Source organism: Malaya genurostris, chromosome 3, assembly GCF_030247185.1.
Source record: "Malaya genurostris strain Urasoe2022 chromosome 3, Malgen_1.1, whole genome shotgun sequence".
In the NCBI taxonomy this organism is placed as follows: Eukaryota; Metazoa; Arthropoda; class Insecta; order Diptera; family Culicidae; genus Malaya; species Malaya genurostris.
Genome location: NC_080572.1, coordinates 261,510,698 through 261,530,275, shown reverse-complemented (window position 1 = coordinate 261,530,275; position 19,578 = coordinate 261,510,698). Strand labels below are relative to the sequence as shown.

General features: G+C 37.0%; 4 protein-coding genes across 5 annotated transcripts; 2 read left to right on the top strand and 2 right to left on the bottom strand.

Annotated features, from left to right (window-relative positions):
• Positions 1-3,804: 3,804 nt before the first annotated feature.
• LOC131439415 (E3 ubiquitin-protein ligase RNF166-like) lies at positions 3,805-4,523 on the bottom strand. The gene is made up of 2 exons (XM_058610384.1): positions 4,306-4,523; positions 3,805-4,241 (listed from the first exon to the last, which is right to left on the bottom strand). Exons 1-2 carry the CDS (start codon positions 4,424-4,426, stop codon positions 3,847-3,849), a joined length of 516 nt encoding a protein of 171 aa, XP_058466367.1. The 5' UTR covers positions 4,427-4,523; the 3' UTR covers positions 3,805-3,846.
• A 3,986-nt stretch (positions 4,524-8,509) lies between these two features.
• LOC131436588 (adenosine 5'-monophosphoramidase HINT1) lies at positions 8,510-9,161 on the top strand. The gene is made up of 2 exons (XM_058605397.1): positions 8,510-8,768; positions 8,831-9,161. The coding sequence occupies exons 1-2, from the start codon at positions 8,652-8,654 to the stop codon at positions 9,098-9,100; spliced, it is 387 nt and encodes a 128-aa protein (XP_058461380.1). The 5' UTR covers positions 8,510-8,651; the 3' UTR covers positions 9,101-9,161.
• Positions 9,162-9,172: 11 nt separating this feature from the next.
• On the bottom strand, positions 9,173-11,218 carry LOC131436587 (rab-like protein 3). Of its 2 annotated transcripts, none has more exons than XM_058605395.1 (3): positions 11,110-11,218; positions 9,571-9,932; positions 9,173-9,517 (listed from the first exon to the last, which is right to left on the bottom strand). In XM_058605395.1, the coding sequence occupies exons 1-3, from the start codon at positions 11,153-11,155 to the stop codon at positions 9,173-9,175; spliced, it is 753 nt and encodes a 250-aa protein (XP_058461378.1). In that variant the 5' UTR covers positions 11,156-11,218. The 2 variants fall into 2 exon arrangements, with proteins under 2 accessions (XP_058461378.1, XP_058461379.1); XM_058605396.1 differs by having other exon boundaries at positions 9,173-9,502; positions 11,110-11,177.
• LOC131436585 (general transcription factor IIE subunit 1) lies at positions 11,177-14,310 on the top strand. Its single transcript, XM_058605394.1, has 3 exons — positions 11,177-11,511; positions 12,879-13,577; positions 13,645-14,310. The coding sequence occupies exons 2-3, from the start codon at positions 12,934-12,936 to the stop codon at positions 14,267-14,269; spliced, it is 1,269 nt and encodes a 422-aa protein (XP_058461377.1). The 5' UTR covers positions 11,177-11,511; positions 12,879-12,933; the 3' UTR covers positions 14,270-14,310.
• The last annotated feature ends 5,268 nt before the right edge of the window (positions 14,311-19,578 follow it).

The window sequence follows — 19,578 nt, the reverse complement described above, 5'->3', positions numbered from 1 at the left end:
CTTCCGATTCTGCAATTCCAGAATTATGAGGCTTTCAAGCTCATGGTTATTCACCTGGCATATAAATGAACACAAAAAGGTTATAAATCTTCAAAACTGATCTCACACATTTCAAATTTCCTTCTGTGTCGAATATATAAACAGAATAAGGAATATATTTAAAAAATGCGATATTCATTTGTAAAAAATCCTGCAGTTCAATTCTTAAACTTTACGCGTTTGGATGGTGCGTTTGAATTGCCGTAGCAAAACCTGCACTCCTGTTACTTCTGTTTATGATATTCAAGCTAAAAAGGGTAATATCAATCAGCTGCGTAGCATAACGGTATTGCTGAATAAATTTCAAATACGACGCGAAACATGGAATTTCGACGCGGCCGACGGAATAAACTCACCTAACGAGCCTGAAATTATTGATATCGGATAATCCATATCCGAGAAAATTGAGCGGTAATCAGTTTTGACGTTTACATCACTTATACAATAATATTACCGGAACCGTCAGAGACAAGCATTTGAACTTCAAAACTGTTTAACGAACCCAAAGTAGCATTAGAACGAACCTAACATTATTGAAATATTGATTCCGAATCAAACAGTGATACTGATAAGTGAACTTACTTAGAAACCTGATACACTGTTGACGAATATAAGTAATATTCGAAGTACGTATCTGTGATATGACGTCTATTATAGATGTTTTAAAAGTGTTGTGAGATACATACTAAATGTGAGATACAAATTTTATTCTATCATAAGAATTATACTTAGCACTTAGACCCTGTTAATTAATGTTTAATTCTCGCTCGCTGGAATTGTTTAAAACGTTCAGATCTAAAATTTAAAAAAATTTAATGGACTCTAGTACTTAGAAAAATTAGAAGATTCCCGAAACGAACATATTTTATATACCAAATGTCTTACAATTTAAGCTTCGGGATCTAGAATTTCAAAAAAAAAAATGTTTCCTCAATCGAGAACTAAAATTTTAAAATTTATTTTATGACAAAACGCAACTCTAGAATTCAGAAAAATTTGGAGATTTCCGAAATCAATAAAAAATATTTTTATACGAAATGTAAAAGAATTGCATGAAACATCGAGATCTAGCGTAATATAAAAAAAATATTTTTAATATCAACTTGAAAATATTTTGAAATTTCCGTAACCAAAAATTCTCTTTTTTGATGCTAAATATCTTAAGAATTGTCTGAAAGTCATGTTTTTTTTTGGAAAAAAAATTGACTCTGGAGCTCCGAAATCGAAGTTTTTATGCCAAATGTTTTAGAATTGCATAAAATTTCGAGATCTGGTGTTATCTCAACGTTTAAGGAAATTTTAATATATTTGACATCAAAATAAGATATCCCGCCCATTATGATAATTTTTCAAGAGCGAAAATTTTCAAATTTTTGGTGATAAGAAGTGTTGTGCCAACAAAATTCTATTAAAAACGAAACACTGAACGCTAAGCATCTCGATTCCACAGAAAGCGAGATACCTTTTCCACGGCACAAACGAACCGCACAGAATGCAAGCCGATTCAATACTAATTTCGATTGTGTGAAGAGGCCCAGTTTAAATAGTGCGAAATGCAGAGATTTAATGTAAACGAAATTGTCGTCTCTGTTAGGGGAAGCTAGAAGTACGGCTTGGTAAACATGGAAAATTACACATTGTTCGTTATTTATTAAAGTTTCGACTACTAACTATTTCAAACAAGGATGGCTTTTATTGTATCAAAGTACGCTCACTAGCAACTCTTCACACAATTCAATCAGTGCCATCAAAGAGAGACGGATATCATCACAGCAACAAAAAACCGACATGGTTCATTTAACATAGAATAGACACCAGTGTGAGAGCGAATTTCTATCGATGACCTGTCTGAAAATCAAAGATTAGCTCGCTGTTGAGGGTATTCTATATGAAGCAATAACCGGTCGTTTGTTCTCGTTTCGCAATCCGATTCTGTATGGGCAGTAGATAATTGCGATAGAATCATTTTAGTATTGCCGCTTATTTTAATTATGTGCATATAACCTTTGTAAAGGGTGATTTTTTAAGAGCTTGAGAACTTTTTTAAACAATAAAACGCATAAAATTTGCAAAATCTCATCGGTTCTTTATTTTAAACGTTAGATTGGTACATGACATTTACTTTTTGAAGATAATTTCATTTAAATGTTGACCGCGGCTGCGTCTTAGGTGGTCCATTCGGAAAATCCGCTTTTTTATCGACAAATTTTGTTCAGCGATGAGGCTCATTTCTGGTTGAATGGCTACGTAAATAAGCAAAATTGCCGCATTTGGAGTGAAGAGCAACCAGAAGCCGTTCAAGAACTGCCCATGCATCCCGAAAAATGCACTGTTTGGTGTGGTTTGTACGCTGGTGGAATCATTGGACCGTATTTTTTCAAAGATGCTGTTGGACGCAACGTTACAGTGAATGGCGATCGCTATCGTTCGATGCTAACAAACTTTTTGTTGCCAAAAATGGAAGAACTGAACTTGGTAGACATGTGGTTTCAACAAGATGGCGCTACATGCCACACAGCTCGCGATTCTATGGCCATTTTGAGGGAAAACTTCGGAGAACAATTCATCTCAAGAAATGGACCGGTAAGTTGGCCACCAAGATCATGCGATTTGACGCCTTTAGACTTTTTTTTGTGGGGCTACGTCAAGTCTAAAGTCTACAGAAATAAGCCAGTAACTATTCCAGCTTTGGAAGACAACATTTCCGAAGAAATTCGGGCTATTCCGGCCGAAATGCTCGAAAAAGTTGCCCAAAATTATACTTTCCGAATGGACCACCTAAGACGCAGCCGCGGTCAACATTTAAATGAAATTATCTTCAAAAAGTAAATGTCATGTACCAATCTAACGTTTAAAATAAAGAACCGATGAGATTTTGCAAATTTTATGCGTTTTATTGTTTAAAAAAGTTCTCAAGCTCTTAAAAAATCACCCTTTATAAGTTGTGTTTATGAAAATGTATGTGAATGCTCCATACAAGGGTTTTGAAATATTGCAACCTAGTATGAGAATCATCAAGTCGAATCATCGATTCGATTTTCTGCGATAATTATCAACTTGCGATTCTCTCTTAGTAAATTCCACACAGCACCAATCATCATCAGACTGTAATTTTTTTTAAAGGCCGTGAAATACTCAGAATATGAAGTGGAGCGAAGAAATGTAGAAAAATTCTCTCGCGGTTCATGCATTGAGAAACTCAAGTTCTTGTAGCATCTTCTACCGGATTGAAAATGTTATACAATATAGCAGCTTCTGTGAAATTTTCGGCAATCACCAACACTGAATGTAGGTCCTTATTACGGAAGTCGCTTCAGAGACAAAAGTAATTACTTGGATGAACTTGATGTCATTATGAACATCAAATCATCAAAATTTTGCTGGAAAAAATTATTTTTTTCACTACAGTGATTACTTCACTGAGCGTGATACTGGTAATAGGAAAAATCAAGTGAAGTGACATGTAAGTGAAGTGAATGTGAAAATGGAAGTGAGAATGGTAATAAGGGCCAATATCTACGCTTTGGCAATATCGCGGCCAAAGCTAAAAAATTGTGCAATACTGCTGTTATCGTGACGCGAAAGTTCGAAGCGAAGCACCTAATTTCATCTTATTCTTAAAGTCAACCTATCAAACCGAGACAGCATATCTCACTCTGATGGTTTTCGTATATAAGTAGTTATGGATTATGGAACTTAATTAGATATGAAGCAATAAGTTTATCTTACGATTGTTTCAAAATTACTCATTTATTATGAACAGTATTATATTTTTTTTCTCTATGTATTTAAAAACAATTGTAATCTTTACAGCCGTGTTCTTTGAGGATCATTATTTGGACCACTAGCCACACACGACGTATATACCTTGCGATCTGACATATCTTGTTCAAGAACAGCAATTGCATCCTTTTCCTGTTTAATTTGCTTTGCTTTCACAGAGATATCCATTTGTGTTCTGGTATACGGACGCACTGGACTCCGCTTTCTAGTCAACCTTTTGGTATAGCTAGTATCCCAGAGAAATAACGATCGTATCAGTATCTGATTACAAATGGGACAGTTTTTAAACTTGATCATGGATAAGCGGATACACTTGCCACAGAACGTATGACCGCAATTGACGACGACTGGCTTCTCGAACACATCGGACAAACATATAGGACATTCCCGCTCGGCCATGAAACAGAAAGTAGCGGGGCCTAAAAAGTAAAAGCAGTAGGCATTGCAATAGTTTTGAATCAGTATTATCGGAACGAACCTTACCACGATTACGTAGATTATATCTGTTTCTGGAGAAACTGGAATTAGTATCCGAACAGCAAGATACATCGGATTTTTGTGGTGACGCGATGTCCTCCAAAGACGGATCAACAGGAACACTCATGTCGTAGATAATCAATTATTGACTTCAAATGGACACTATATCGAACGATACGAATAATATAAAACGGATAGAATACGAGAAGAGAAAACACATGTAATCAAAATATCAACTGATTGTACACATTACACGAAAAGGAACCAATGATGACCAAATATTTTAACTCACTACCAGAGATACAACCAGATGAACCAGAAGAATCTGGGAAAAATCTGTAGGGTAACAGAGGTATTTTGGCCACTTCATATATTTTGGCCCACCTAACAAACTTTATCGATTTTATCGGATTTTATCCATGTTAAGTAACCCATGTTGCATCAATTTGATGCCTATCATATTAAATTACCTATTTTGGAAGGGCTTTTCAAAGATATCACAACATTTGGTGGATATTTGTACAAAGTGGGCCAAAATAAAATCAATCCTAAAGTGGGCCAAAATACCTCTGTTACCCTACTGCACCATAAAAAATCGGTATTTATCTGTATTCCTTTATGCGGAACGATGTCCACAAAAACATCTGCCAGGTCGTTTTTCCAACATTACCAGGTCATTCTTCCAAAAATCTGTATTCGGCGCAAAAATCTATCTGTACCATATCGGTATCATCATTTCTTCTACAGACCAGGAAAATGTCACCAAGACTCATTTAGGTGAGCAAAAAAAGGTCCCACGACAACCTTTTCTCATGTCCATTCCAGCTAAAAACATAAATCGGTATTTACCTGTATGATCCGTGATTTATTTAGAGGTATTTTAGGAATACATATCGGTATTGCGGTATAGAGGTCAAAAATCTGTATAAATACCGAGAAATCGGTATATCTGCCAACGTTGTCTGTCTGTCTAACAGACAGGACACTCAAATTGGATTATTTAATCATTTTAAGGGTCATTTCGAATATCCCTTCAGTTGGGACAGTACTCGCATATGTCATGATGGCGCCACGTTGCCCAATCAAAAACATTTAGCCTGTCATCATAAATTAAGTAAACCTAGATTTCCCACTGTACGGTGACACTGACAGCGCTTCAAGTGAGAAACGGGTGTACTTTTTTCCATCAGCTACTGTGGTTGTGTTAAAGGTGCAGGTAACTTTGTACATGCATTTTAGTAGCATTTACGCACCTTTCTACACCAGATGGCGCTTTTGGTGTCACAGGTTGCTCAACCAAATACAAATTATAATACGGAATACTTCGACAATTTTTTTCGTGGGTGTTTGTGTTCATTTTTCATCTTTTGTGCTAGTGCCGGTGATATTTAGACTGATTGTTGCAGATTAATACAGCAACGAGTTTGTTTTGCACCGTAGCAACTAGCATAAAGCGTTGCTAGAAACGATGTCCTTCCACATTTTCAAACTATTGCAATGAAAGGGAGTAATTTGCTAGGCTTACTTGTTCAGGCTGTGAACCAAACATTGGCGGTTCGTTTGTATGGGACTTAGGGGTATTATTATTTGTATTTGGCTCAACTACAGTACTATTACACTGGGGAATCCAGGTTTATTTTATTTATGCTGTCATCTAGACCCAGGGTTCCCAAAATATTTTGGGTCATGCAGAGATGGCATTTCACCAGAGTGATAAACGCTAGAGTCAGATTTCTGCCACACCGAGGATGAAAAAAACGAAGCACCGCACAAAGAGGAAAGCGCACTTCTTCTCAGTGTCGAATAGACAGCATTTGAGTGTGTGCTTGTGGTTAAAGCAGCTGGCGCGAGTGAAACACATTCTCTTCGCATGAATCGCTCACACGCGCTCTCGTCTAAATACACCCAAGTGACCACTGGCGCGTGATTGTGAGCGAACACTTCTGTGAACTTCAATTAATAGAGATCAGATCTGGCCTTGCTATGAAAAATTTGCAAGGAAAACCGAAAATTTTACGATAAATTGTTTTATTTTGCTGATTTTGCGTGTCCACGCTTCATCTACGAAAACCATACAGCAGAGTGCTCACCGGCGTGTACACCTCTGTGAAAGTATCTGCATCCACCTCAGAGAATTTATTAGCTAATGCTCTAGCACTTTGGTGCGATTCAGTGGAAGAGGTAAAAGGAAATAAACAAACGCACTCATGATGCGTGCACACTTACACAACAGTGGTGTATAAATGTGAAAGAGAAGAGCTCTCGTTGAAGTTGTCAGTGCGAGGGGAAAAATTTTGCTTGCTCTTCGTCACACAGAGGAGATAGACATCTCTGGGGTCATGGACCCCTTTACTAAAATTAACTTAGGCCTCAGACCTCCATCAACAAATTTCTTTGAATTTTTTTTTCTTTTTAATATTGATGTAAAATACTTACCAATTTCTGCGGATGGTAAAATAAACATAACTTTTCTAGCGTTAATATTTCAAATAACAACTTATATTAAACAAAATTAAACTCATCGATAGCCATAGTCAGTTTTCGTTTACGTCGACCCCCGCAAAAAAGATATCGACCCCAAGGGGTCTATATCGACCACTTTGGGAACCCCTGATCTAGACTGTTGCCTTTTTTTTCATTTACCAACAGTTGCCATTTATACAGAGGTCTGTAATGTACTGATTTGTATACATCCATGCGGATTTCATACAGGATACAAATTTAATAGTTATAAAAAGAATTGTGCCTACTTCTCATCTTCCAACGCAATACCAAATCGAACCCATGTTTTGATACGATATTTACATGCTTCTGTACTTCTGCCACCTGATTTCGGATGAAAATTACTAACACAATCAACAATAGCCTAGATGACTACAAGTTCATTTTACATCGGGCCCGATAATGAGCTTTTTAAACACTTCGTACGAAAAACTAACTAAAAAGAATAAATATACCACCTATATATATACCACAAACCAATAATCGGTATCACGTACCTAATAAATCTATTTCAGCTTTAAGAAAAATAAATTTTTGGCCTCAAACATCGCTAGAAAAAACTAAATCTATTATCAACGTAATCCCATAATTAGTTGCGACTATTCATTTTCTAATAATGCAGAAAATCATCGATGAATGTTTCGACTTTGGTTTCAAATCGTGTTTAGAAATTATCGTATATTCTCTGATCAATTTATGATTAGTCGATGAATTGTTAGTTTATCTTCAAAAGGCACGCAAATGTTACCACTTTTCTTCTATATCCACTGAATAAATCAACATAAAAAGAGTTTCGCCCTTTTTCGATTTGTTTACTTTTATACTTCTTGTGTGAATTATAGATACGCCCTTGCGCATTTTTCATGAAATTGGCTGGTTTTCGCTACTAAGACAAATCTGTGAGTAGTTTTATTGTCTCTTTTACTATTTCCAGTAATAAAAGGTTTGGTAACCATCTAAAATAAAGAAAATAAATAGTTTCTCCCTTCCTTACTAGCAATTGAAGTATCGACCTGTTTGTTGGCATAGAATACGGAGGGCGAAACTTGCGTAAACAAATGGAATGACATAGTTTCATAGCCTTTTATAGCTCTTTGTATTACTAAGATTAAGATTTTTGTAGAATACGAATTTTTAGACAAAATTGTAGGATTTTGAAGCATTTATTAGGTTTTTTACCGTCACTGCTAACCTCAATCGGATGAACACTTTTTGACAGTCCAGCAGTACTGTTTGTAAACAGAAATTTCTTTTGTTTGTTTATTGACAAATTGGATCAGACCATTTACGGTCCGTATCGCCTAAATAAAGTTTTAAAACATTTGTTCACGATTGAATACGGTTCGTTTTTGATATTTATTAAATAAAAGTGACTAGTTGCAAAGTGTAAAGATGATTGTTTTAGATGTGCTCTTCCATTTTTGTTTAAGCTTGTTTGTAAACAGTACCGCTGAACTGTCAAGGATGAATACTTGTTCATTTGTGTCGTCACGATAAAAAACCTAATTGGTAGGAGAGAGAACCTCGATTTGTTTACTTTTGTAAGATACGTCCTTCTTCGAAAAACAGCTGATTTATTATATTTTTACTCTTTCAGAAAATGGACATGAATACTGATACGTATTCAAGTTTAAAGCTTGTGTCGTCACCAGTGCTTTCTACATCGTGGGCAACATCGATGTATTCATCCGTCATTCATTCACTTTTGAAGCCAGGCGGTGTTTTGACGTTTTATTTCATACCTTTATTATTCATAAACCATTTTAGTTGCAATAATCTGTCGTGCAGTTGCTTCTATTAGGTCACTAAGTACAAAGAAGCTAATCTAGAAATTGAACGTTTTTCATTTTATGATGTCGGACGAAGTTGCCAAGGCCCAAGCAGCCGATGCAACCGCTGAGGACACAATATTTGGCAAAATCCTTCGCAAGGAGATTCCTTGTACTTTCATATACGAAGACGATAAGGTACCAATATTTTCCAATTTTCTATTAACTGATTTACTTGAACGTCAAACTTTTAATTACAGTGTGTCGCATTCAATGATGTTTGCCCGCAGGCTCCAATCCATTTCCTTGTGATTCCAAAGAAACCGATACCGCAACTCTCAAAGGCATCCGAAGACGATGAAGCCCTGTTGGGTCACTTGATGTTGGTTGGCAAAAAGGTCGCCGCCGAACAACAACTTGGCGATGGATTCCGTGTGGTTATAAACGATGGTAAAAATGGAGCTCAATCGGTTTATCACCTACACTTACATTTCCTCGGTGGTCGTCAAATGAAATGGCCACCGGGTTAAAAAATCGATTGCTTGAGTATCGTACTTTCCTGAATAAATGAAAATTGTTCTTTGATCATAACTTGCTCTTTATTAAGGAACCGATTCCGAGGTCAATTGATTGTAGAAGGTTGTGGTTGCCGGAGGTACTCCAAAAGTACCAAAAGGAGGTGCGTTGTAGATATATTTCCTACCGGTTTCACGATTGGAATATTTTCGTTCTATAACTTTATCGTAAAATCGAGACAGTTTGACTGCATCAGTTGTTCCGGCTGCTAAACTCCTTGCCTCATGGCAGTTTAAGCATATTTCATCGGCTCCACATTGCTCCGCTATACTCCCGGCGGATGTTTTATTGAGTATTTTATTTTTGTGATTTTCGTCTAGCAAATCTAGCTTTGTTCCAATCACTAGAATGGGTATCTGGGAATTTTTAAACTACAAATTAATTTGGAAACACATGACTCAAATAAGATATTGAACAAATATACCTGTGTAGATCCAAGGAACTGCTCTGGATCGATATCGATAGTATCACCGCCTTTTAAAACGTCTTTTCCGTCCTTGTTCAGGATTTCAATTAACCATTGTTGCAAATTTTCCTGACTTTTCTTATTCGTGAGATCATGTACAAGAATGATGCCATGAGTTGGATTGTAGAAAACACCACGTGTATTTTTATGACTGATAGAACCACCCACGTCCCACAGTTCTATGAAAAATGTGTTTTGCGACGGTGTACCCTCTTTGTACTCATGTAATTTCACTTCGACTGCACATCCAACAGTCCAACCCGGTGAAGTAAGCGGCTCATTTTTTGCAATCAAATGCGTTAAAGAAGTTTTCCCGACGCCTAAAACAAATAAGAGAGCATCTGAGGTGTGTAAAAGCAACTGTTGCGTTGAATTTATTTGCTGATAATGTGGTAATAATTTATCATAAAAAATAATGTTTCGAGTCTGTCATTATTGATGTATCAATAAAAAAATTTAACATGTAAACCATATTGCACGGAAAGAATGAGTTTAGTCATTTTGTGTTGATAACGAGTCAAATTCTATGATTCGCTTTTACCATTATAATTATGCTTACGATCATGCACTAGTCCAAATACAAAACATTATTTCTGTATAAAATGTTCAAAACGACGAATATAACAATTAGCGATTCTCTTTGTATACTTTCTCTTTCGATTATTGCGAAATATTCCTGCTTTTTTCGGTGATTTCTGCAGTGCAGATTGAAAGATGATAGCTATAGTTATTATCGGTAAATAATTGGAGAGAAGGTAAACAAAGAGAATCTCTCATTATTACATTCGGCGTTTTGAACATTTTATACAGATTTTATGTAATAGTCAACTATAATTAAAGTCAAGAAAACTTCGATAGTCCCACGTCAAAAGGGCCTAACTGCGAACGAGAGTTTCTCTTTGTTTACTTTTTCTGTCGCGATTTACCGAATTGATTTTATGACACCTTACTCCGCAGAATTTTCAAGTTAGAATCAAGCTTTCGATTTATATAGGAAACATTTAAGAAATTACAGTAATAGCTCCGTAATAATCAAACGATAAAGTAAACAAAGAAAGGCTTTCATTTGCAGTTAGGTCCTTTTGTCGTGAGACTATCGACTAATTTTATATTAAAATTCTCATCTATTTTAAATATTACAATTCTATGTAATTATTTTTGTAGCACCCTAACCAATTCTTTTCGTAGAAAATCGTGCAGGCTCGATTCACATCTTTCCGAGCACGAACGCACATGTTTTTTTGTGTCTTTGTAAATGTGCGCATACAAAATGCGACAGATTCCGTGCACTTTACGGGAAATTGTTAATCGACCTTAAACCAGCCTACATACTGGCAACACTGGGCAACCGTGGGACGGTCGCAAATTTTCAACATGGCGAAGCGCTGTGGTGTCTGGCTTTAAATCGTAGCATACAAAAACTGTAGTTTTTGATCGGATATCGTGCTAAATTCTACCCGAGAAGTGCTTCACCCACTAGATAATGTCCATCATTACCGGAATCGCCAACAACAAGGACGCGAACTTTGTCGATAGCGGCCATAGATAAGAAAAAAGTTTAGTGAATGACTTCCACCTAGCTCCAGAGGAAGAAAAACAATACTGCTTCAAACAAGCAACGTCGTTTCAAAGGAGGAAGTTTGTGAGAGCAAGAGAAAACTTTGAGTGTAGCGATTCATTCCGCAACAGATCCATCAGCGGTGCGGCTGTCAAATTCGCTCTCGTTGCCGAAGTTGTTTTGTTGGTGTTCATGTGCAACCGATGTTGAGAAATCTAGTGAGAGTGAGAGTAGGCAGTCGGGTGAATTACACTCTGCGCTCATATGACTCATTATTTCGAGTAACGATTTCAAGACTCGTGATTTCTGGGAACGCGCTTCACCACGTGAATCGACAAGGGGTAAGTGAACTAAACACCGATCGTACCCCAGTATTTTGATATAAAAATTTGTTTTAGTGGTAATTCTAGTACGTGGAACTACAATATATAAGTATCAAATTATGAAACAAAATACAAACGAAAATCACAGTAAAATGTATCTTACAAACTATGAGGAAACTAATGATACTCATTATTCTTATGTTGTTACACCAAAGATAAAATCTTACAATGTCCCATACGATCCATTAAAATGTTGGATCGGTAACCGTGAATTAGTGAATTTAGCAATTTTATCGACCCTTCGTTAATAAGCGTCGATAAACATTGGAAAACGACGGTAACATTCCATAGCATATTTTGTTACTTCCACTTAATAAGAATATAACAAATTAAATAGATTCTTAGTAAGAATTGTAGCTTATTTTTGCTCTTTTGTTTCAAGATCCGCTCGATTTTTTTTATCAGAATGTGTCTTGATGTGCCTCCATTAAAAAATTGATGAAACTGACATGAAGACAAAACCCACTGACTAATATCCCTCGTGAATCGCAAGAGTGATCCATATTAATATATAATATATTTCCTTTAATCTTACACTTAAAATAATTTCTATAGGGGACACGATTGCTAGTTACATATTTTCTAAATGTTTTGGAAATTTTACGCAAAAAAATCGACTTATTTTTTGGCTTCTTCGAAGTTATCAAAGTGCTTCTCTACCAGTACGTGTTCCATCAACGCATCAGGTGACAATCTTAAGGAGCTAGATCTGGCGAGCAAGCCGCGTGTGATAACACTTCCCATAAAAAAATCCTATATTTGTTTCGATTCCGAAGTTTGAGATAGAGCATTGCTATGAAGGAATATCACCTTCCTCTGGTTTTGGCTTATTTTGATTATTTCAACTTTTAAATTTTCTTACCGAATCGGCTTTATTAAGCAATACACTTTCCTTGTCTTGTTTCCGCTAGCCTGCATTCCGATATGAACATGATTTCCTTTTGTGTCTTTTCAGTAACATTTCACAAATGAGTCAACGGTTTTCAAACTTTCTTTCATTCAATTCATGTAGTACCTATTTCCCCATCTTATACCCTTTTGTCATGGCTCTCAAGCTTTCGGAAATTGTTGATTGCCAAACATTTAATGTCTCAGCCTATTGTTTTTGAGTCTAATTTTTTCCGACGGTCATCCATGTTTCTCGTTTCTCACATCAAAATTTTCATTTTTGAAGCGTCGAACTCATCTCTTGTATGTTGCTTTCGATAGATTATGAGAAGCGATAGCTTCCTCACTTATTCGATGGCATTTGTTCGAAAAGATTTAGTAATTTGCCATCGAAAATGAGTACCAAGCAAACATTGAAATTCACATTTCTCTTTCAGGTCATACTCCAACAGCTGGATTGAGTCCTCCAAACAGAATACCGCCCAATACAAAATGAGTGAGCGATACGTAACGGAAATACCGAGCAGTTTGAAACAGCTCGCACGTTTTGTAGTGCGCGGTTTTTACACCATCGAAGATGCACTAGTCGTGGATATGCTTGTTAGGAATCCCTGTATGAAGGAGGACGACATTTGCGAATTACTCAAGTTCGAGCGAAAAATGTTACGAGCCAGGATCTCTATTCTGAAAAACGACAAATTTTTGCAGGTCCGGTTAAAGATGGAAACCGGTCCCGATGGTAAAGCACAAAAGGTTAACTACTATTTCATTAATTATAAAACGTTTGTAAATGTCGTCAAGTACAAGCTCGATCATATGCGAAAGCGTATGGAGACAGAAGAACGTGATGCCACTAGTCGCGCAAGTTTCAAGTGCCCTTCCTGTGATAAGACTTTTACGGATCTAGAAGCAGACCAACTATTTGACTTTGCGTCCGGCGAGTTCCGATGTACGTATTGCGGAAGTACTGTAGAAGAAGATAGTTCTGCACTTCCTAAAAAAGATTCTCGCTTACTGTTGGCTAAATTCAACGAGCAGTTACAACCGTTATACGATCTCTTGAGACAAGTAGAGGATATCAAACTGGCTCCTGAAATTCTCGAACCTGAACCGGTGGATATTGATACTATAAGAGGGTAAGTTGAGTATTGAAGTGATAGTTCTCAATAACATTGATTTCTGAATCCATATTTTATATTTCAGTATTGCCAAACCAACGAACAGAATTTCCAATGAACAATGGTCTGGCGAAGCAACGCGAACCGGTGGGTTCGCTGTGGAAGAAACTCGTGTCGATGTTACCATCGGTGATTCAGATGCCGTGGAAACAACGACACAACGAAAGGATCGCCCGGTGTGGATGACGGAATCGACTGTCATCACGAACGAGATGGACGAAAATTCGGTAGAATCAATTCTCGAAAAGGCTGCATTTTCTTCCACACAACCACCGGTGGTCACGAACAGTACCAGTGTCATATCTTCTGCACGGAATCGTAGGGAAACTGACGATATCATGTCGGTTCTGTTACAGCACGAGAAACAAAGCTCTCACAGCGCAACGAACGATGCAATCAAAGGGTTGGGTTTCAACAACGAACCTAGTAGTGACAGTAGTGATGACGAGAAAGATATTGATAATACGGAGATTCCGACTGTGGAAATTATGGACACCGATTCGGAAGACGACATGCCAACGGTAACGGTGGCTGGGCGGCCGCATCCACTGGATGAGATCAATGATATGCTGATAGCGGAAATGACACCACAGGAGAAAGAAACCTATATTCAGGTGTATCAGGATCACTTCAGTCATATGTACGATTAGGTGGAACTACGAACAAGGACATTAAAAAGTTGAATTTGAAATTGCTTTGCGTTTTATTTTTTCAATCGTGGCTGTTCACCTAAGATTTTATTTCGCTCCTTAACATCGGAAGATGGAATAGGGTAGGTGTGATGACACAACTTGTTCTAGAAAAAAAATAATCGGTGTATCTCGATACGATGGTCGTTCATTGGGACAAATCTATTGAAATTTCAATTTTTGAATCTTACATCTTTGACACATACAATGGACTAGAATCTATTCAATTCAAACACCCTCATTCGTTTACGGCCGTATGCGGTACGTTTAAAAGTATGTCAAATTCGTATTACCGTTTACGTTCGAATTAATCACATCGTACATGCATAAGAACAATGCCAATCTGACTTTAAATCATCAGTTCTGGTACAGAACCGCCCGAGTTGGCGGTTCAATGCATAGGACGCTGGTCTTACAAGCCAGCTGTCGTCTGTTCGATCCCCGACCTGGAAGGATTCTTAGTGTCAGTAAGATCCATAGTACTAGCCATGCAATGATTCTGTACACTAAGAATCGGCTGCGAAGTCTGTTGAAACAGAAAGGCCAAATTCCACCACAGGAATGTAATGCCAAGACTTTGCTTTGGTACAGACTTAAGTTATAATGAAAAATGTTTGGTTTCATTTGTTATTTGGTTTGTTTTGTCGCTGATTTTGTATCATCGTGCTTGTTTGTGTCCGTATCGACTATTCGACGAACACATACTTTCGAACAAATGCGAACAAGCCATTCCTGTTTTCACTCGAATGTGTACGAACGCGATTCCTGTGCAAAAGAGGAATCGGCATCGAAGGTAGATTTTTATTATGATTCCAAACATCAATGAAGTGACGAATGCTACATAATAAATAAATATCGTACTCGTGATCAATAAAATTTTGAAATTTAACTGTGCAAAGTAAAAAATAGCAGTTCGAGCAGTACCTGTGAAAAATATGTTGCATTTCTACTGCAAGTCTACATACCCAAGTAGCCATATGCAGAGATGGCATTTCACCAGAGTGATACACGCTAGAGTTAGATTTTTGCCACACCGAGGATGAAAAAAACGAAGCACCGCACAAGGAGGAAAGCGCACTTCTTCTCAGTGTCGAATAGACAGCATTTGAGTGTGTGCTTGTGGTTAAAGCAGCTGGCGCGAGTGAAACACATTCTCTTCGCATGAATCGCTCACACGCGCTCTCGTCTAAATCCACCCAAGTGACCACTGGCGCGTGATGGTGAGCGAACACTTCTGTGAACTTCAATTAATAGAGAGTAGATCTGGCCTTGCTATGAAAAATTTGCAAGGAAAACCGAAAATTTTACGATAAATTGTTTGATTTTGCGTGTCCACGCTTCATCTACGAAAACCATACAGCAGAGTGCTCACCGGCGTGTACACCTCTGTGAAAGTATCTGCATCCACCTCAGAGAATTTATTAGCTAATGCTCTAGCACTTTGGTGCGATTCAGTGGAAGAGGTAAAAGGAAATAAACAAACGCACTCATGATGCGTGCACACTTTACACAACAGTGGTGTATAAATGTGAAAGAGAAGAGCTCTCGTTGAAGTTGTCAGTGCGAGGGAAGAAATTTTGCTAGACATCTCTGACCATATGCATTATATCACTGCCTCTTTACAACTCTATTTTTACATTGTTAATGTATACTGACACTAATCCTACATACTTTAAAGCAATATGCATTAAATTTGCATTCAAAACGTAACTCAGCATTATTTTACAACAACCTTCCGTCGTGCTATATATCGACATTCAATGCTATATTTTGGAGCACCGAAACTTTAATAATAACTATAAGATTAATAATCCTATAAGAGTCTAATAATCGCCCTTTTTAGCTTTATAATATCATTGTAAAAACATGTGTAACTCCGCTGTATTTCATCAAATTTTAAGCGAATTTTTAAAGCTGAATTAATGTAAAGTTATAATGCGTCGTGGTAACTTGGGTATTTATTACATTGTTAAAATCATGCATTTGATATAAAATAGAGCAGTTTGCCCATCGTGTATTTTCCAGAAAGTAACTAATAAGTAAGGTAAAATTTGATGCGTAAAAGCTTGGAACTAAACAGCATTTCACTAATAATACTAATACTGTTTTCTAATGTCGTTTTTCATTGATTTCATTCACTCAATGCTCGAAAGTGCATTTTTTTCGGGCGATGCAAATACAATTCACCTGTTTTGATTGTTCGACTGCACGAATCGAGCAAAACACTCCATGAGTAATTTAGAGGTTAGCCAAATTTTGTGCTAGGGCACATAACTCCATGAGTGTTTTCAATGAGAAACAATATAAATGTTTTATTCAGAAAACAAGTCTATCATTTAAGGGGACGGGTATAGCGTGATGGGTTAGTCGATGCTTTCGAAGCAGAATCAGAAAGTTTTGCTGGCCCGAAGAGGCGAATGACCTTAAGATTAAAATGTCTATAATCGAAAAAAAAGTTTATCATTTGATTGCAAATCACCTTTACATTCGAAAAGTAATGTTGGAAATCGGTTAAACTGTTTTCAATGTATTCGAACGGTTGATTCGCAACATTGAACTGACGAAGCATTTTTTTTAAAGACTGAGCATTTTTTTAAAGAAGTTTACTGATATTACAATATTTTGTGGCAAACGAGTCGCGTTCGAATTTATTCGAGTGAAAAGAAGGGCTTTTTGGTATTCGTTCAAAAGTATGTATTCGTCGAATGGTCGATACGGACGTAAACAAGAATGAGGGTGTAAATCTGCAAAAATTTCGAAACGCAATCGAGGTGCGAAATTTTGAAAATGCACCCAGGTGAGTATAGAGGAAAAAGACGTAGTCCTACGCAAAAAAAGAAAATAATGCGTTTTTCCTGATGACATCCTCTCCGAAGATTTTTGACGAACGATGACCATTCGAGTATTTCAATAATCTACTTTTATGACTGGCTATCAGCAAAGACATCATATTAACAAGATATCCAGCTCTCACATTTCCCGAACAAATCTTTGGCAACATCCTTTTTTGCGACCATGGCGCCCTCAGATAAGTTCGCATCGAATCACGTACATAGAAGTAGGGGAGAGAAATGTCAAATTCGTACGCGCCAAAATAGCAGCACTGCGCACCCATACAATTGACATGACATGTTGAATGAGACGCCGTGCGATGGCGTTGCTGAACTGAAGATTGAGATCGCTCCAAGCTGACAGGGTCTGCTATCAGTGAGCCCCGAGTCTTACTGAATATTTCAACAAAACGAATGCTGAGCAAATGGCTATTGGCCGTTATCAGAAAAATCTCGAGGCATATGTTTTACACCCGGGATTCGCTAGTTGGAGTATGAATGCATTTTATCAAGAGAATCGAACTCGATAATAGGACTGCTGATTAATATTTTTGGTGGGGTTTTCGTAGCATATATTTTTGAGGATATTTTCCTAATATTGTGTGTGTATGTGTATGTGTGTTTTTCTAGATGTTTCTATTTATTTTGTTTATATATGGAAATAATTTTAGTTCAGGAATCAAGGAGGTGTTGACTCAATCGAATTCCGATAACCCATTTCGTATACAGAGCAAACCGTGTTCTGAGGTCACCGTTCCATCGACCAGCCCCGCCTGAATGAAATGTTTGCATCAAATGGATACAAACATTAGAGAAAGACTTTCGATCCCCTACAATTGGCAATCGACGTGTATTTAGTTTATTTTCCTCAGTTTTGTATGAATTATTAACATTTGCTAATATTACCACTACTCGAGTTTGCATTCAATGTTCTTACCGTATTGAAACCTTCCCAAACTTCTGTCTTCGGAACCAGCCAATTACACCCTTGGAACATAATATGATATTGCACACTTTTGAATACTTTTTCTATAGACGCTCCTGCATAAAACACTTATAATAAGAATGGAATCATTATTTATACACAAACACCCTCATTCTTGTTTCCGGCCGTATGCGATACGTTCGAAAGTATATCAAATTCGTATTCCCGTTTACGTTCGAATCAATCACTATTTTAAACATCGCACATGCATAAAAACAACGTCCATCCAACTTTAAACTATCAGTTCTGGTTCAGATTTTAGTTGTAATTGAAAATCTTTGCTATCATTTGTTATTTGACTTGTTTTTTCGCTGACTTTCTATCATCATGCTTGCTTACGTCCGTATCGACCATACGACGAACACATGCTTTCGAACGAATGCGAACAAGCCATTCTTGTTTTCACTCGAACGTGTACGTACGCGACTCCTGTGAAAAAGAAGGATCGGCAGCGCAGGTAGTTTTTTTTAGGAAGATTCTAAGCATCAAGAAAGTGACGAATGCTACATAATAAATAAATATCGTACTCAGGACCAATTTTATTCAAGTCGGTAAATGAAATATTCAAATTAAACTTCGTGCAAAGTAAAAAAAAAGCAGTCCGATCAGTATTATCTGCGAAAAATATGTTGCATTTTTCTTGCAATTTTGTCATGTTTTCGATAGTCTTCATATTTATTACATTGGTAAAATCATGCATTTAATATAAAATACAGCATATTTGCCCATGGCGTATTTTCCAGTACCTAATGGATGTAAAATTTGATGCGTAAAAACTTGGAACCGCGCATATATTCGAAGGCTCGCCAGAAAAAAAACAGCATTTTACTATACTGCTATGCTTTCTAAATGTTTTCTGCAATACACAAATTTATGATTTGATTGCAAATCACCTTTAGACTCGAAAATTAATTTGTTAGAAATCGGTTAAACTTTTTTCAATGTGTTCGAACGATTGATTCGCAACATATAACTGACAAATGGAAACCACGTCATTTCGTCTATTCGTCCGTAAACAAGAATGGGGCTTTCCGTTCGTACGAATGATGTTCGAATACACGTATCGTTTGAAGTTAAACTGCCATACATTTTAGCGTTTCGCATATGGTTAATCACAAGAATTGGACTGATTTCATCAAGGCTTAGCATTTATTTGAAGTAGTTAACTGATATTTGAATTTTTTGTGGCTAACGAGTCGCGTTCAAATTCATTCGAGTGAAAACAAGAATGGCTTATTCGTATTCGTTCGAAAGTACCCGTTCGTCGTACTGCCGTTACGGACGTAAACAAGAATGAGGGTGAAAAAGTTATTCTTACGTAACGTAATTTTGATTTATGCGTCAAATTATATAAGGATGATATGCAAAATGCTAATGTATGAATTGTAAGGAATGCTGCAAACGGTATTCATGAAAATAAGTTGACAATTTAGTCACATGAGGGGTTTAAATGG

Coding starts and splice junctions, on each gene's coding strand:
- LOC131439415 (XM_058610384.1), bottom strand. CDS start 4,426: ATGAGTGTTCCTGTTGATCCGTCTTTGGAGGACATCGCGTCACCACAA. Junction 4,242..4,305: donor ATATAATCTACGTAATCGTG/GTAAGGTTCGTT, acceptor TTTACTTTTTAG/GCCCCGCTACTTTCTGTTTC.
- LOC131436588 (XM_058605397.1), top strand. CDS start 8,652: ATGATGTCGGACGAAGTTGCCAAGGCCCAAGCAGCCGATGCAACCGCT. Junction 8,769..8,830: donor TCATATACGAAGACGATAAG/GTACCAATATTT, acceptor TTTTAATTACAG/TGTGTCGCATTCAATGATGT.
- LOC131436587 (XM_058605395.1), bottom strand. CDS start 11,155: ATGGCCGCTATCGACAAAGTTCGCGTCCTTGTTGTTGGCGATTCCG. Junction 9,933..11,109: donor CCTTGTTGTTGGCGATTCCG/GTAATGATGGAC, acceptor TATTTGTTTTAG/GCGTCGGGAAAACTTCTTTA. Junction 9,518..9,570: donor AGTTCCTTGGATCTACACAG/GTATATTTGTTC, acceptor ATTAATTTGTAG/TTTAAAAATTCCCAGATACC.
- LOC131436585 (XM_058605394.1), top strand. CDS start 12,934: ATGAGTGAGCGATACGTAACGGAAATACCGAGCAGTTTGAAACAGCTC. Junction 13,578..13,644: donor GATATTGATACTATAAGAGG/GTAAGTTGAGTA, acceptor TTTATATTTCAG/TATTGCCAAACCAACGAACA.